We start from the raw sequence: 16484 nt of genomic DNA, 5'->3' as shown, positions 1-16484 counted from the left end.
AAATCAATGTGTTCATGGAATACTTATACGCATATCCTTTTTAAAGATACGGATACCGTTAAATTTTTGCTGCCAGACTGACACAAATTTCACATGACTAAGCGGAGACACCCTCCACCGCAGCGTACTAAAACCCAAGACACCCTCCCCATTAGCGAACTAAAAGCAGGGTCGCACACAGATAACACTAGTTTACAGCCGAAATGCTCCCCAGCAATTGATGGCAAATTCTGTTAGTGTTGGACCCCTAGATCACGAAAATAGCATTAATTTTTTTTTCGATGGCACAGTTTTTTTTTAAAGATTTTTTAAAGTTTGAAATGTTAAATTTCGGACTTTTTTCGAATTTCTTCTTATATCCCGGCAGATATCCACCCGATTGGGCCAGTTTTAGTTTTATTTTAAAGTCAATAGATCAGAGCTTAACTTTGCCATACAGATCAATATGATTGGATAACTAATGGCAGCGCAGAAGCTCGACAAAGATGAAAAATGTGTTTTTTGGTCGACTGTAAGTCGGCTGTATATATCGTAAAAACTCGAAATAAATCCGTTGAAAAATCGTAATGGTTACAAACTTAAAGTTTACATCCTACCGAATAAAACAAGCCGGATATGGCCCAAATCCATGGAAAACTGGATTTATGGTGGATTTTCAAAGTTCGGATTTTTCCACTTTTTTCGGTTGACAGAGTCCAAATTTAAGATTTATCATAGGCGGCGACATGTAAACAAAAATTAGTGGTGACTGCAGCCGGGTCAAAAAATAGCTAAATTTAAAAGCTAGAAAATTATAAAATAAATTAAAGTTCTGAAAATTCCTTTAAAATATAAAATTGCTTGCGTTATGACTGTGAGTATTTTTAATTAATGAAAAAAGTAACCTTGATTTCAAAAACTAAATTCACTTTAATAATTTTCTAGCTTTTAAATATCTGATTCAGCTATTTAGTGACCCGGCTGCCAACACCAATTATTTTTGTTTACATGTCGCCGCCTATGATAAATCTTAAATTTGGACTCTGTCAACCGAAAAAAGTGGAAAAATCCGAACTTTGAAAATCCACCATAAATCCAGTTTTCCATGGATTTGGGCCATATCCGGCTTGTTTTATTCGGTAGGATGTAAACTTTAAGTTTGTAACCATTACGATTTTTCAACGGATTTATTTCGAGTTTTTACGATATATACAGCCGACTTACAGTCGACCAAAAAACACATTTTTCATCTTTGTCGAGCTTCTGCGCTGCCATTAGTTATCCAATCATATTGATCTGTATGGCAAAGTTAAGCTCTGATCTATTGACTTTAAAATAAAACTAAAACTGGCCCAATCGGGTGGATATCTGCCGGGATATAAGAAGAAATTCGAAAAAAGTCCGAAATTTAACATTTCAAACTTTAAAAAATCTTTAAAAAAAAAACTGTGCCATCGAAAAAAAAATTAATGCTATTTTCGTGATCTAGGGGTCCAACACTAACAGAATTTGCCATCAATTGCTGGGGAGCACACCAAGAATATTATTTTGTAAACTAGTGTAATTTAATCGATATCTATAATATAATATTTATAATATACATATAATATAATATTAAAATTCTTAAGTCCTGTTTAAATTGCTATTTAAATTAGTGTTAATTAATGCATTAATATTTAATGCTTGCAGTTTAAATAACGTTCTTATTGATCATCATTTTATTTGCTTCTAATTAGCTTAAAACTCATTTGCTTAAAATGTATTCCAATTATATATTATTTAAGTAAAGTTCAGGGACCGTACATAACAGTTATTTGAAACTTTTATTTTAAAAAGACTACTAAAGTTGTAAATTCTTATATCGGCATAATAATGTTTATTTAAGTAAAGTTGGGATTTCCTTTATTAGTATAGCAAATAAATTTATTTTCTTTCAACATTCTTCAAGTGCGAAACTATCGGCCAACTCGTTTTTAAAAAACGCGATACCGGGAGCTCGCAGCCCTGGCCGCATTTTTTCGGTATAATTTAGTATGTAAAAGTGGTATTTTCTTAGCACAGGGTGATTGCTGCCGGGCGATAACAAACGCCTCCTGCTATCGAAGAACGATAGGCACCGATAGGAAAATATGAGAAAAAGTGGAAAATAACAAAACAAACGTGCGAAAAACGTTGAAAAACGCGACGCGCAATTGCAGAACGAGTGCACGACAAGCGAGCGATTAAGACAGCGTGCGCGGAAAAGCGGAAAAACCACGGAACAAAGCGAAAAAAGTGGGGAGCAGAGCCATCGCAGCGAAGATGAGCGAAGAAGAAGAAGCGAGGCAGCAGCAGCAGCTAAAGCAAAAGCACCAATAATAAGTTGTTCTCTGTGCGAGTGAGAGAGTGCAGCAGAGCAAAATAGGGGCATAAAAAACGCGAAATAAACGAAAATAAGAATACGAGATTGCTGCGAAGTGAGTGTGCACAACGGTAAAAGTCCCGTTGCCCGCAAAAATCCACCGCCCCGCGTGCCTGTGTGTGTGAGTGTGCTCGTGTATTGGTGAGATCCCCCTGTTTGTGTGCGAAAAACAAAAGCCAAAAAATCGGAGCAAAGAATATATAGAAATCAAGGAAATGCAATATAGAATCGGCCGACGCCGCCGCTTTTGCTGCGTGCTGTAATCCCAATTGGACTCCCAATTGGAGGCACACTCGGCCGCAGAGGTGCGTGTGTGTGTGTGCGTGTGCCCGTGTGAAAAGAGGTCAAAGGCGCAACAAAAGTTTTTCACTTTTCATGCGGTAACCAAAAAAAAAAAATAGCGCAAAAAAAAAGTGCCAACCAGCTGAGAGCGCAAAATACAAAAAAAAACAACGTCGCAGTTTTGCGTTAAAACAATAAACCTCTCCCAGTGTGCGTGCGCGTGCGGCAGTGTGTGTGTGTGTAAGAGCGAGGCGGAATAACGAAAAAAGAAAAACAATCAGTTGTTAAAATAATCCCCCCAACAAACCGATTTTCGGATTTAACAACTCTCGGCTCGCAAACAACTCAAAATCAAATCTGGTTTTATCAGGCGACGCAAAAAAAAAAACAACGCAAAAGGCCATAACAACAACAACAACTACAAAAAAGCGCCAAAAAATTAAATTCTTTATGAGATTTTAATCAAGCCAGAATCCAATTTGCATAGCACAAGAGCGACAGAGAGAGCGAGAGATCCAATTGGAGTTAGCGGCGAACGAGAGACTGTAAGTAACGCCTCCGCCCCCGCCCCCTCTTTACCGTTCGTTTTGTTTTTGCCGCCTCTTCGCTTTGCACACTTTTCTGCAAATGTTTTTTCCCCCTCCTCTTTCAATTTTCCTTTCAACTGTTGCGGTTGCGCCGCGCGATAAATAAACAAACATCGGAAATTATTCAAAAATTCCAGGGAATGCGCGTGGCTATAAAAAACGGCTGATAAGCAATTCCCAGGAGTCAAAATTGAGAATTGGGGCGAAGGAGAAAAGAGAGAGAGAGAAGGATAAATGGGGAGAAAGATAAAAATAGGCCATTCACACTCAAATACATTGAAAGAAAAATGTTTGTTTTTAAATTTTTTTTATTTTTATTAAGTTGAAAAACTAAGGAATATTTTTAAATTTGTAATTTCTTTTCAAAATTTTGCACACAATTAAAATACAAAAAATAATTTTAAATTATTCCTATTCGGTTCAAATGTAGTTGCTTTTGTTAAGTGTAGTTAACCATTTTTATCGGCGACAGTATTAAATAATTATTAAATGTCATTATCGATTCGTGGGAATATTTCCGCTTTGCCCGACACCAGCTCTCCCCTTAAATACCTACCCCCCTAAAAAAAACCCAGTCCCTCCCAAAAAGTAATATCTACCTTTGTTTAGTTTGAGGCGTGCTCGGCCATTTTTATGGCCACAATTGCCGCCTCGTCCAAAAGTGTGAGCCGCATTCGAAATCTCTTCGCTCCTGCATCGCGTTTAAGCCATAATGGGCCTTACACTTCCGATGTCTGCCAATATTAGTCATCTACTCATCCTAGGGAGATATAGAGATGGTCACGAAGTGGGACTCATTTGAATGTGAATAAGAAACCTCATTTGGATATTGGTAGGCAAAAACTATAGGTAAATTCTTAAACACATAAGGACAATACAATTTTGCTTATTTTCAAGGATATATTTTTCACATCAGCTGCTTTTTTATTGTTTTCTTAATTTTGATGACAATCCCTCTATTCGGTATTGCGGATTTAATTTAATTAATCATAATTTAATATCTTATAATTTTTAAAAATGTATTTTTTATGAAATTTGTATACAATTTTGTAATAAAGTAAAAGTAATTATCCATATTTTTAATATTTTCTAAGAACTATCAGTTTTAATTTCCTGAGTATATTACTAAGCGATGTTTTCACACCCTGCATTAAGAAAAAAAAACTTACCATATCTTAAATGAGTCAGCATTTAGCTAGAATTAACACGTCCACAACAACCCATCAACAATACTATAGTCATTTTTTATACCAAACATTTTAAGTCCAACGTTAGTTCCAAGAAACTCCCAGGCAAATAAATCAAAATGATAAATTGGAATCAAATGAACTCAAGGCAGGGGAAAATTATGCTTTAGAAACAGCTGAGCAATTGAGGTTTCCTCAAAAGAAATTACCTTAATCGATTTAATTGAGCTATTCTTTTCTTCACCTGAATAAGAAATCGATAAGGTTAAATTAGCTAATGGTTCAAATTAATGAGGGTTTGAACTAGAGGTAGGGTTTAATAAGTACGTGGGAAGTTGAGGGTCTTATTTAGTTTGCGGTTGGAAATTTCTTGGGGAAAATGTTGTTCAATAATTATGCATTCCGTAGCCTAAACAAGTTGCAATCAGTTTCATTCATCATCGTTTTATAATATTTATAGACTTCCGAGCAGTCTACACATATTTTTAGATGAGTAATACCAGTCAAATTAAGTAGTTATATACACTGTATATAGTAGGGTCATTATGAATTGAAAAAAAATAATATTTAATAAATATATTTGTGGTGAAATATGTATATTATGCGTAATACTTGAAATGTATCCAAATTTAAAATTTGTATATATATATTTTAAATTGAATGGATTAAAAATCGCAATGTTTAATAATAATAAACACTAATTATTCACTGCAAATATTTTTTCTCCTTTTTGTCTGACTTTTTGTTTTCATTTACTATCATGCATGGCAACCACTATTTTTTCGGTGTACTATGTGTAGGTACATAAGTTTACCATTTGATAAGAACCTGAAACCATCTGAGAGCCCACATTTTTATGTCTTTGCGAAAGATAAAGAGCAATTTTTATACCCGTTACTCGTAGAGTAAAAGGGTATACTAGATTCGTGCAAAAGTATGTAACAGCTAGAAGGAAGCGTTTCCGACCCCATAAAGTATATATATTCTTGATCAGGGTCACTAGCCGAGTCGATCTAGCCATGTCCGTCTGTCCGTCTGTCTGTCTGTCTGTCTGTCTGTCTGTCTGTCTGTCTGTCTGTCCGTCTGTCCGTCTGTCCGTCTGTATGAACGCTGAGATCTCAGAAACTACAAAAGCTAGAAGGTTGAGATTTCCCACACATATTCTTTGGCTTCCTACGCAGCGCAAGTTTATTTTAGCCGAGCGCCACGCCCCCTCTAACGCCCACAATCGCCCACTAACGATTTTAAAATGGGTCCTGCGCCCACATCTTTAAAGATTTCCGAGAAGTATAAATGCAATTTTGTTGTGTATATTTATACCTATCGAAATGTAGAAGACATTTTTCAAATCGGACCATTCATTAAAAAGTTATACGCAATCAAAAATTATATATCTATCTCCCTCGCACTCCCTTTAGCTGAGTTACGATTATTAATCGGGACACCAACCCGACACAGCGTTCGCACTCCCTTTAGCTGAGTGACGGGTATTAGATAGTCGGGACACCAACCCGACTATAGCGTTCTCTCTTGTTGATTTTAGCTTGCTTAGATTGCTTTTCGAGCGGTTATTGGTCACCACTTCAGGCTTTTGTCAACGCATCATCATCATCATCGATCGATCGAAACTCATCGAAAAGTTGTCAAAAGCTGTGGAACTGGTTTATGGCTTTAGTCTTTAGGAAGCTACAAATATTTGGAGCATAATCCGAGCAGCGTTTTTCTGAGTTTTGGGAAAGCGTGGCTAAAAGTTGTTTTTACTAAATGCCCTTCAAAAACAAAAACAATGAGCTAAAAGCTTCAACTTTGCACTGCCGCGGAACCGGAATAAATTAATGCAAAAACAAAAAAAAAAAAGATTATTTCGTTTGCTACGCAATTCGCGACATTTGCATAATGCAGCTGCAGGTGGCGACGAAAGGCAGCCCCCCGATAAACCCGCCACCCCAAGACTTCTACTACTTATAACCAACCCCAAATCCAAAACACAGTCGCTTTCAAAGAACTTGTTGTTTGCCCGCTCGTCGCTTTTTCCCGCCCTTTTTGAACACTCGGCAGATATACATATATCGCATATGTACACACATGTTCGTACATATGACACTCGTTATGCAATGGCATTGAAATCGAGCGAAGAGAGGAGAGGAGAAGAGAGGGCCAAAGACCCGAGACCGCGACAACCGGGCAAACATTACGGACCTGAATCCGAACCCGAATCGGCATCCGAATCGGAATCCGAAAGCGAATGCGAATGCGAATTCCGACTGGGACTCGGACAAACGGCGACTGTTTTGTATCTGTATCTGGCTTATCAGCAAGTCGCTCGACTGACAAATTGATAAAACAAGAATGGGGAGGGTGGTTACTTTACGGCTGGATGCCGCCCCCCCTGTCAAAACATTTCCATGCCCTTCGCCGGCAGATAAAAAGGGGGGATAAAGGTGTGTGCACTCAGGGAGCGGAAATGCCTTGAGATGGATAAGCTAGCTTATGGCAACAGATTGGAGACTACACCTTTTCACGTTTTCCGCATAGAGTGAGATATGAGATGTGCCAATTTTAAGGTTTATTCGCCAATTTGTATTTAAGATGTTTAGTTATAAATTAAAGAAAATACTCCAGATGTCGAAATTCCAACAAATAGTGGAAATCACTTGCTAATTAAATTAGATACTACACAGAGAAAATATTGACAAAATATCAGATTGACATGTGCAGATTAATTTAATATTTTTGTAAGATCGAAATGATATGAACAAAGATTATGTTTATCTTATTTTCAGGGACCGTAAATAACAGTTATTTGTGATTTTTATTTTAAAAGGCCTACTGAGTTTTATACAAGTTTTAATCAACAATTTAACTGGTTTTTATGTACTTTATAGACATGAACAAATAACAGTTAATATGACAAGAGTAAAAAAAACGTTATTTTTGACGTTTAAAACCAAATATCACAGTAGTCTTTTTAAAATAAAAATCGCAAATAACTGTTATTTACGGTCCCTGCTTATTTTACAATATTTGTGAAAAAAATATAATATCGAAAATAAAATATCATTTTGATATGTTTGAATCATAAATTTAATATTAATCATATCGTATTGTTGTTGATTGAAATAAGGTAGAAATTACCCTATTTCAAGTCGAATTTCTTTTCTGTGTATAGATACAAAATGCCATTTTGATATGTTTGAATCATAAATTTGATATTAATCATATCGTCTTTTATTGATATATTTATATATTTTCCTGTACCACTCTTAGCAAAAGCATAACGAACACAAAAGTCTAAATCCCTGATATTAAATATTTAATTATAATTTTTATTTTTTAATTTTAAAACAGATTTTTTCCTGAAGACACAACCTCCACAATGGCCAATCCGCGCAAGTTCAGCGAGAAGATCGCGCTGCAGAAGCAAAAGCAGGCGGAGGGCACGGCGGAATTTGAGCGGATCATGAAGGAGGTGTATGCCACAAAGAGGGACGAACCGCCGGTGAATCAGAATCCGAATCAGAAGATCCTGGAGAGCCTGGTTGGCGGGCAGGAGGTGAGCCAATCCTCGCCAGGAGCGGGCAATGGTGGCGGCAGTGGTTCCGGCAGCGGAGCCAGCGGTGGAGGAGCCTCGCCGGATGGCCTGGGAGGCGGCGGTGGTTCCCCCACTGCGTATCGCGAGTCCCGTGGACGCAGCGTGGGCGTGGGACCCATGCGGAGACCCTCGGAGCGCAAGCAGGATCGCTCGCCCTACGGCAGCAGCAGCGGCACGCAACAAACCCTGGACAATGGCCAACTTAATCCGCATCTTCTCGGTCCGCCCACGGCGGAGAGCTTGTGGCGACGCTCCAGCTCCGATTCTGCCCTCCACCAAAGCGCCCTGGTTGCGGGCTTTAATGCCGATGTTAATTCAATGGGCGGCGGCAACTATCAACAGCAGCAGCAACATCAGCAACAGCAGCAATCTGGCCAGACAAGATCTCACTCGCCGCATCATGGGATTAATCGGACGCTGAGTCCGCAGGCGCAACGCAGAAAGTCGCCGCTGCTGCAGCCCCATCAGTTGCAACTGCAGCAGCTGCAACAGCAGCAGCAGCAGATGCAACAGCAGCACCAGCACCACCAACTGCACCAGCAGCTGCAGATGCAGCAGCTGCAACAGCACCAGCAGCAGCAGCACCAACAGCAGCAGCAGCATCCACAGCAACAGACCACGCCATACAACAACGCCAAATTCGCGAATCCCGTGTTCCGGCCGCTGCAGGATCAGGTCAACTTTGCCAACACCGGCTCCCTGCCCGATCTCACGGCCCTGCAGAACTATGGACCCCAGCAGCAGCAACAGCAATCCCAGCAGCAACAGCAGCAATTGCAGCAAACCCTGTCGCCTGTCATGTCGCCGCACAATCACCGCCGCGATCGAGATCAGTCGCCCAGTCCGTTTAGTCCGGCGGGCGGAGGAGCAGGTCCCGGTTCACCCTATCAGCAACAGCAGCACTCGCCCACCGGCAACACGCAACAGCAGCAGCAGCAGCAACCCAGCAACTCGCCGCATTTGTCCTTCACCAATCTGGCGACCACGCAGGCAGCTGTCTCCACATTTAACCCGCTCCCAACGCTGGGACCGCACAATGCCACCGACTACCGCCAGCCACCGAATCCTCCGAGTCCGCGTTCTTCGCCCGGCCTGCTGAGCAGCGTGTCGGCCACGGATCTGCACTCCAGTGCGCCGGCCAGTCCAATACGCCAGCAGCAGCAACAGGTCCAGCAACAACAGCAGCAGCAACAACAGCAACAGCAGCAACAACAGCAGGGTCACCAACAGTTTGATAACTCCTACAACAGTCTGAATACCTCGTTTCACAATCAGTTTGAGATCTTCTCGCTGGGCGACAGCAATTCCTCGCCGGAACAGCAGGGTTTTGCCAATAACTTTGTGGCCCTGGACTTTGACGACCTGAGTGGAGGCGGCGGAGGAGGAGGAAATGGAAGCAATGGAGGAGGAGCTCTGACCAATGGCTACAACAACAAGCAGGAGATGTTGGACTTTAGCGAGCTGAGCGGCAGTCCGGAGGCGAGTGGGAACAACAACCATATGCGAAGGGGGGTGAGCAACCTGAACAACAACAACGGGTTGAGCAATGGTGTGGGATCCACGCACAATGGCAGCACAAATCTAAATGGAGCGGGGAACAATAATGGCAGTAGTGGTGGTGGTAATTCCGCACAGGATCCCTTGGGTATAACCCCTTCGCCAGTGCCCTCACCTTTGGGCTGTCCCAGTTCACCGCTACCGATACCCATGTCGGCACAGGCCTCCCCACAACACCACCACCATCAGCAACAGCAACAGCAGCAGCAGCATCATCAGCAGCAGCAACACCATCAGCAACAGCAACTATCGCTATCTCTGCACCATTCGCCGCATCATTCACCGATGCATTCGCCGCACCATGGGAATTCCCCGCTTTCGAGCAGTTCGCCAGTGAGTCACAATGCCTGCTCCAACTCCAATGTGGTGATGAACCACATCCAGCAGCAGCAGCAGCAGCAACATCAGCAGCCGCACCTTCATCAGGGATCCTCGCAAAGTCACACGCCGACCACCGCGAATATACCCTCGATTATCTTTAGCGATTACTCCTCCAATGCGGATTTCTCCCGGGAGATCTTCGACACACTCGACCTGGATTTGGGCCAAATGGACGTGGCCGGGCTGCAGATGCTGTCCGATCAGAACCCCATCATGATCGCCGATCCCAACATCGAGGATAGTTTTCGGCGCGACCTCAACTGATACTATGAGGAGGCTGTTGCGGCCATCGAAAGCGGAGTGCTGCTGGAGGAGGAGGACTACCAGGCGCTGCTGGGATCGGATGAGCAGGATGAGGCCGCCGCCGCAGCAGCAGGATCAGAAGCTGTAACAGTTGAAGAGGCAGCCGCAGTTAGCGAGAAGGACAAAAAGGATTTGGAAGTGGTGGAGCTGCTGGTGTCTGGTGTCATGAATGACCTGGTGGACTCCAGTGACTTGGATGAGGAAGTGCGCAACTTCTTCTTCTAGGAAGCCAGACTTTTTATTTAGATTTTGTCCCTATCTGTTAAGACTTTCAGTTTCCAGCGCGAAATGAGGAAGTGAATTGAGTTTTTTAAACACTTTCAATTAAATTTTCCCGATTAAATGCCATATTACTTAAGTCCATGATTCACAAGCCTAATGTGAGCCCAATTAAATTTCGAAAATGTTGACGAGGGTGATTGTAAGGTTTATATAAATGCACTTCCGCAAATTCATGATGAAACTGAAAGTTTTCCAACAGGCCTCAATATTGTTATCTCGTTATCGTCCGTGCTTTCGTAGCTAGCTCTTACAAAAAAAAAGTAAAAAAAATTAATTGTTAACCCCTAAGTGTACTTGAGTGTCTTTTTACACCCTCTTTCCTCAACAAAATCCCTAGCACCCCTGAAAAAGCGAAACATATTTTACAGCGAGTCTCAGATTTTACTTAACTACGCACATAAGTCACTATACAATTTACACACTTAAGCTCTAATTTCTGTATATAATACAATACCTAAAGGGAAGAAGGCGAAAAGGATTGAAACCAAAAAGTGTCTTAGACCAACGACCAAAATTATATTCTTTACACGAAAATAAAGAAAGCTGGGAAGAGCCCCTCTAAGCGAATTAATTCCTGAAAACCATCTATTCGGATATGCCATCTAACCCGGTTCCGTTCGTTTGTTTGATCCAAAAAAAAGGAAGAAATAGCTAGCTAATTGTACAACCCTACCTATATTATAATCCCAATGTGCCGTCGAAGCAATTACTAGAGATTAAGATGCCGATATCGAAACCGATCCCCTCAGTGCTGTAAAGTCTTCACATTATCCCCCGCGAAAACTTTTCGAATACAAAACGATAGATAGATGTATGTATATTCGAGATCCTTCTTCATAAACGCAGTATCACAAACTAAACGAGTATATAACCATGCAAGCATATAGCAAAATACACATACTGATATAAAGTTGATAGTCCAGGCACAAGTGTAGCTCACAATCGGAATCCAGTTCCAGTGTCCTGCTCCGACAAATTTTACGAAACCATCAAGAATCAAAAGCGAACTCAAAACAAAAAGAAAAACAAACTTATGAAAATTAATGGAATTTTTTACAAGTCTTTAACAAATAGTAGATAGGTTTTTTCAAAACACTTTTTCCGAACGATAATTACCGAGCATGAGAACTACGACTATTACCATAATACCCAAACCAACTTAAATCCGTTGTTTTTTCAAGTCATTTTATTACGAAAGTAAACAAATATTTAAGAATCAAATCAAAGAAAGCTTTATGGCCTGCAACCAACAATAAGGAGATTGGAATAGCTAGGATAAGGCGATCCTTAACCCTGAATAATACACACTGTTTATAAATAATACGACCCCCGTAAAACATACACATAATTCATTGAGTCTAAATCTACTTAATAAATGTAACAAAAACTTACAAATGGGATAGAAAAACAACTAAAAAGCTTCAAAAGTGCAAACAGAAAATTTTTAATTTAATTCGAGTACCAGAACTTCTTATACATATGCATAACTATACACAATAATGGTTAATATTAGTGACAGAAATGTTTTTGCTAATATAGCCTCAACAAAAAGATTTCCTTTTTCTAATTATCGATGTAAAACTCTAGTTATAAACTAAACTAAAATAAGACGAGGTAAAAACGCGAAAAACTTTACAAGCGACACACAAAAAAGCGACGAAAAAAGAAAAATACATATATAAATGTAATTTAAAATTGTAATTTATGTGGGAAGCGCGCAAAAATATATATATAGATCGATAACATTTGTCTCTGCTGTTTTGTGTTAAAATATACACGTAAATAAAATGAACATCTTGAAGATTTATAATAATACTAGATAAGTGAGAGAGAAATGCTAATTATAAATTATACTATTATTATTATACGATATGTACTAAGTAATTGTGTATGTAATATATAATTACATTTATAAAAATAACGGTACATCAAGAAGAGCAACAAAAACCGCAAAACCGAGGAGAATAAGCCATAAGATTATATTCAATGTAATAACACAGTTATTTGTTTCAAATAAATCTTAAATTTGATTTTAAAGTCCAGAAAACCATACCATTTATTGAAAAACTTGTTTTTATTTGAAGCTTGAGGTAAATGTAGGTATATTTATAATAGATAGAAACTACTTGTTCATATTATTTTCTGAAAAGACATAATTTTGTCTTGCCCACCACCTGTTGCTCCAAAATTCCGTTTACGTGGGCGACTGCATTTCTAGGTGTTCCAATAATGGCACGTAAAATTATGTAAATTTATAGAAAAAATAGTAATCAAGCACATTTATTAATTGCTCACCCGCTCTCAAAAAGGTATGTGTGAGTGAGTAGTTTGTGTCTTTGTTAATAAGCGCGACGCAGTTTGTGTTTTGTGTGTGCTAAATTTAGTAGTCAAAGTTCAATGCGGAATATTGAATAACTGGAGGAAGCACTACTGCTAAATACTCCTCTTTCGAATTCTACTACTTTTCCAGACAGCTTGGTACATATTTGCACATGTGCCGCGATAGAGAGCGACGGATCAGGAGAGCCGGAGAGCAAACAATAAATAAAATATTCACATAAATGCGTAAGACGTCAGCTTGGTTTAATAAATAAAACAAGCAGGAAAATAAAACAAGCTGATCGTAATTCGAAAATCAAGTTTTCGATCTTTACAGCCAGAAACTTATAAAAAAGCGAGAGAGCCAAAGCTAGAAACTAATAAGCCACACGGAAAGAAAAAAGTTATCAATACAAAAAATTAGCATATTTTTATTTTAACTGGCCATCACCTGGTGAGTGCAACACTTATATTGATTCAAATATAAATTCGAATAAAAATATACTTTTTTTTTCAACGTTATGGAATTTTCATAACTAATAATGAAGCTTTTGAGACACAAACCTTTTTTAATCAATGTTATATTTTAAATTTTTTTTTATAAAAATTGAACCATTTTAGAAAAGTATTGAGTTTTTACATCCAATATTCATATTTATTAAACAATTTTCTTTGATATCATTAATAGTCAGTAAAATTAGTTCATATTACACGATTGATCTTAAAATATCAGTAAAATATTAAATGATTTATATATGTAATTTTTTTGTCTGGTGAATGAGTTGGCCGATCGCAGAGAGAATAAGCAGAGTTCGCGTGGGAGAGCTGATATCAGCGTTATAACGGTAAAGGGCAAGCCCCACATGTAGTAAAGCAAAAAAAAACCGCCAATACAGTCAAGCCTCTTTGCCCAAAATCAATATTATAGCAAAAATCGAAGCGTTTTAATTGAAATGTTTTCGCTAGATTTTATTGCTGTTTATGTTTACTTTTCGCACTCGCATGTTTAATTATAATGTTAACAGCGGCTGAGCGGCCCCAAACATCTTTCGGGGGGTACGACTGTACTAACTAAATCGCCAAAACCGAACGGAAAACGTTCGAGCCAGATAGCCCGCTGTTTATTATTTTTTCGTGTTCATGTTAGACCTTAATTAAGTGTTAAAATGGCATGAAATTAAATCTGCGAGTGTGAGTTAGCTGGAAGTGATGACGCTGTGACGATAACGTCATTATCGTTATCACCCCCAAGCCACTCGAAAGGCGCAAATGTTATCAGCACTCGCACGAGAGAAACAACAACAACAGCAACAGATTCCACTCCGCAATCCATACCCAGAATCGGCCGACATTATTCAGCTCCAGCATGGAGCTTCAGTCTCAGCACACGGCATCCGCCCATGCTCACGCTCCAATCTCTCCACTTCCCGGGGGGCCTCTGGGGACATTGCCATTGCTGTCGCTATAATGTTACACATATTGCTATTGCTATTGCTCCAGCCAGCTGGCTCTATTCAAACAACTTTCTTACGACGGTAGCGGTCAAATAAATAGTAATTAAATAAATTTTAAAACAACGGGAGCTGACTTTGGCAAGCCGAATTTTATATATCCTTGCAGATCGTTGCAGATAAAAAGAAATTACTATGTTGCATTGAAAATTTACCTTGATTTACCTTCAAATCTTATTCGCTTTGACACAACATTTTAAAGTGTGTTCACGAAAAAGATTCTGAAAAATAGGTCCGCAATGCTGTTTTGCCAACTTTGAAGTTATTTAGCAGGTGAACGAATTCTTGTTTTTTTAGCAATTAAAACAATTAAAAGTTTAGTCCTTTATCTATCAAACCCCATACTCAAAATATCTTTTGGATTTTTTAAACGGAATAATATAATAATTCTTTACAAGAATATACACATTTTTTTAATGCGGTATAAATAAAAAAATTGTTTTAAGTTGTTACACTTTTAAAAGTTAATTAAACTCTCAGCCAAACTTCCACGTTGAAAGTGTCCCAACCTTGCACAAAATCGGTAATGGTACATATTATGTACTACATATATTGATTGGAGCTTAATAACTTTTGTGTTAAACATTTTACATTATACAATTTTTAAAAAACTTAAAAAAAAACTTTTGTTGAAAAATCGTACACATCTGTCACAGCTTAAGGGGTTATATACCTTTTTTGCGCGAAAAAATAGAGGGAACTTTGGATTTTTTTTTTGGTGTGTAGCAATTATTTTATGACAGTGAAGTTATTATTTATTGATAGTACATGTTCTTATCGAAACAACAAGCCTTTGTTCTTGAAAAAATATGAATAATTTACGAAGTTATGGCAATTCTTTCGGAACCCTTTTTTTTTTATAGCGGCTTGCGGTGACCACGATGGAAGTCCAGCAGGTCAACTGATATCAAAAAACCAAAAATTTTTAGTTAGTATAGTATTATTTTCAGTTCGTGAACGATTACTTTTAAGAATATTTCCTTTTTTCCGCATACAGTAACAATTTTTCCAAAAAGTTGATTTTTCAAGTTCTAAAAATTTTATTTAAAAATTCTGATCTGCGAAATTAAAATTGGCGCATAAAAACTGAATCGTTCACGAACTCGGCACAATCATTACGAATAATTAAAAAAAAATTGAAGAAGATCGATCAAATAGTTCTTGCGCAATCGTGGTCACAGCGAAGGCACTTTTGGAAAAACACGACTTTGAGATAATCGCATTTAAAGTTTTACGTTGACGTTGCAACTATTGGAGTCGAGCGCGTCAAAACGCTGTTTTCCTATCGAACTATTATTCGGATCTGTATGAAAATTTGGGAAGATGTTCTCTAGGGAATATTCTTTAGGATTCAGCAAAAAAAAAATTTCGTTTTTTTTTTTTTTAAAAAGGTATATAACCCCTTAAATTTGGTTTAGGCCAGGTTCTAAAGGTTTTGTTTAAAAACAAACTTTCCAGTGGAAAAGTTTTATGAAAGTATACTGTCTCAGACTGTGGCGGATCTATTTGGTATTTTTTGAATACCAAAATTCGTTTAATTTTTTAGCCGAGTGGATTTGCGCAAACTTATCGAGCCAAAAACACCTGGTACCATTAAAAATATGAATGACTTAATCCAAGGATTTTCTGTGATGTTTTTATATTAAATTTTAATGTACAAATATGGAATTTTTAAAGTTATATTTTTAAAATTGTTTGCTTAAGTTTAAAAGTTTATGCTGATTTATTGATGTCAACTGCGCAACGCATACACAAAATGTACATAAACATATATCGTAGTTTTTGCAGCACAGGCCAGGCCAGTTGAATGCACCCCAGTTGCTTATATGGCACACAATTGATAAGAACGCAAGAGATTCTCGGATTCCAATTGTAATGCGTACATCGGTGTGTGTGCGTGCGCAGAAGTAATCATAATAGCAAATAATTAGTATTGATTACAGCGCCTCCCCCATTGATTGATAGCACTATGCAAATCAGAAAATGCGCATTTTTGACTGGAACGTCTATACCTTAGCAATTATAATTACCTTCGCTTTTAAGAGTTTGTTATTTGGTGACTATTTATAAATAAATTTTTAGTTTTTTGTATTTTTAATTAAT

General features: G+C 38.5%; 1 protein-coding gene across 1 annotated transcript; it reads left to right on the top strand.

Moving 5' to 3' along the window:
- The first annotated feature begins 2044 nt into the window (after positions 1-2044).
- Crtc (CREB-regulated transcription coactivator) lies at positions 2045-12603 on the top strand. The gene is made up of 2 exons (XM_017148038.3): positions 2045-3207; positions 7785-12603. Exon 2 carries the CDS (start codon positions 7813-7815, stop codon positions 10228-10230), a length of 2418 nt encoding a protein of 805 aa, XP_017003527.2. The 5' UTR covers positions 2045-3207; positions 7785-7812; the 3' UTR covers positions 10231-12603.
- Positions 12604-16484: the final 3881 nt, after the last annotated feature.

The sequence above is a fragment of the Drosophila takahashii genome, chromosome 3L (genome assembly GCF_030179915.1).
Source record: "Drosophila takahashii strain IR98-3 E-12201 chromosome 3L, DtakHiC1v2, whole genome shotgun sequence".
NCBI lineage: Eukaryota > Metazoa > Arthropoda > Insecta > Diptera > Drosophilidae > Drosophila > Drosophila takahashii.
Note: the sequence above shows the minus strand (reverse complement) of the source record. Positions and strands in the feature narration are given on the sequence as shown.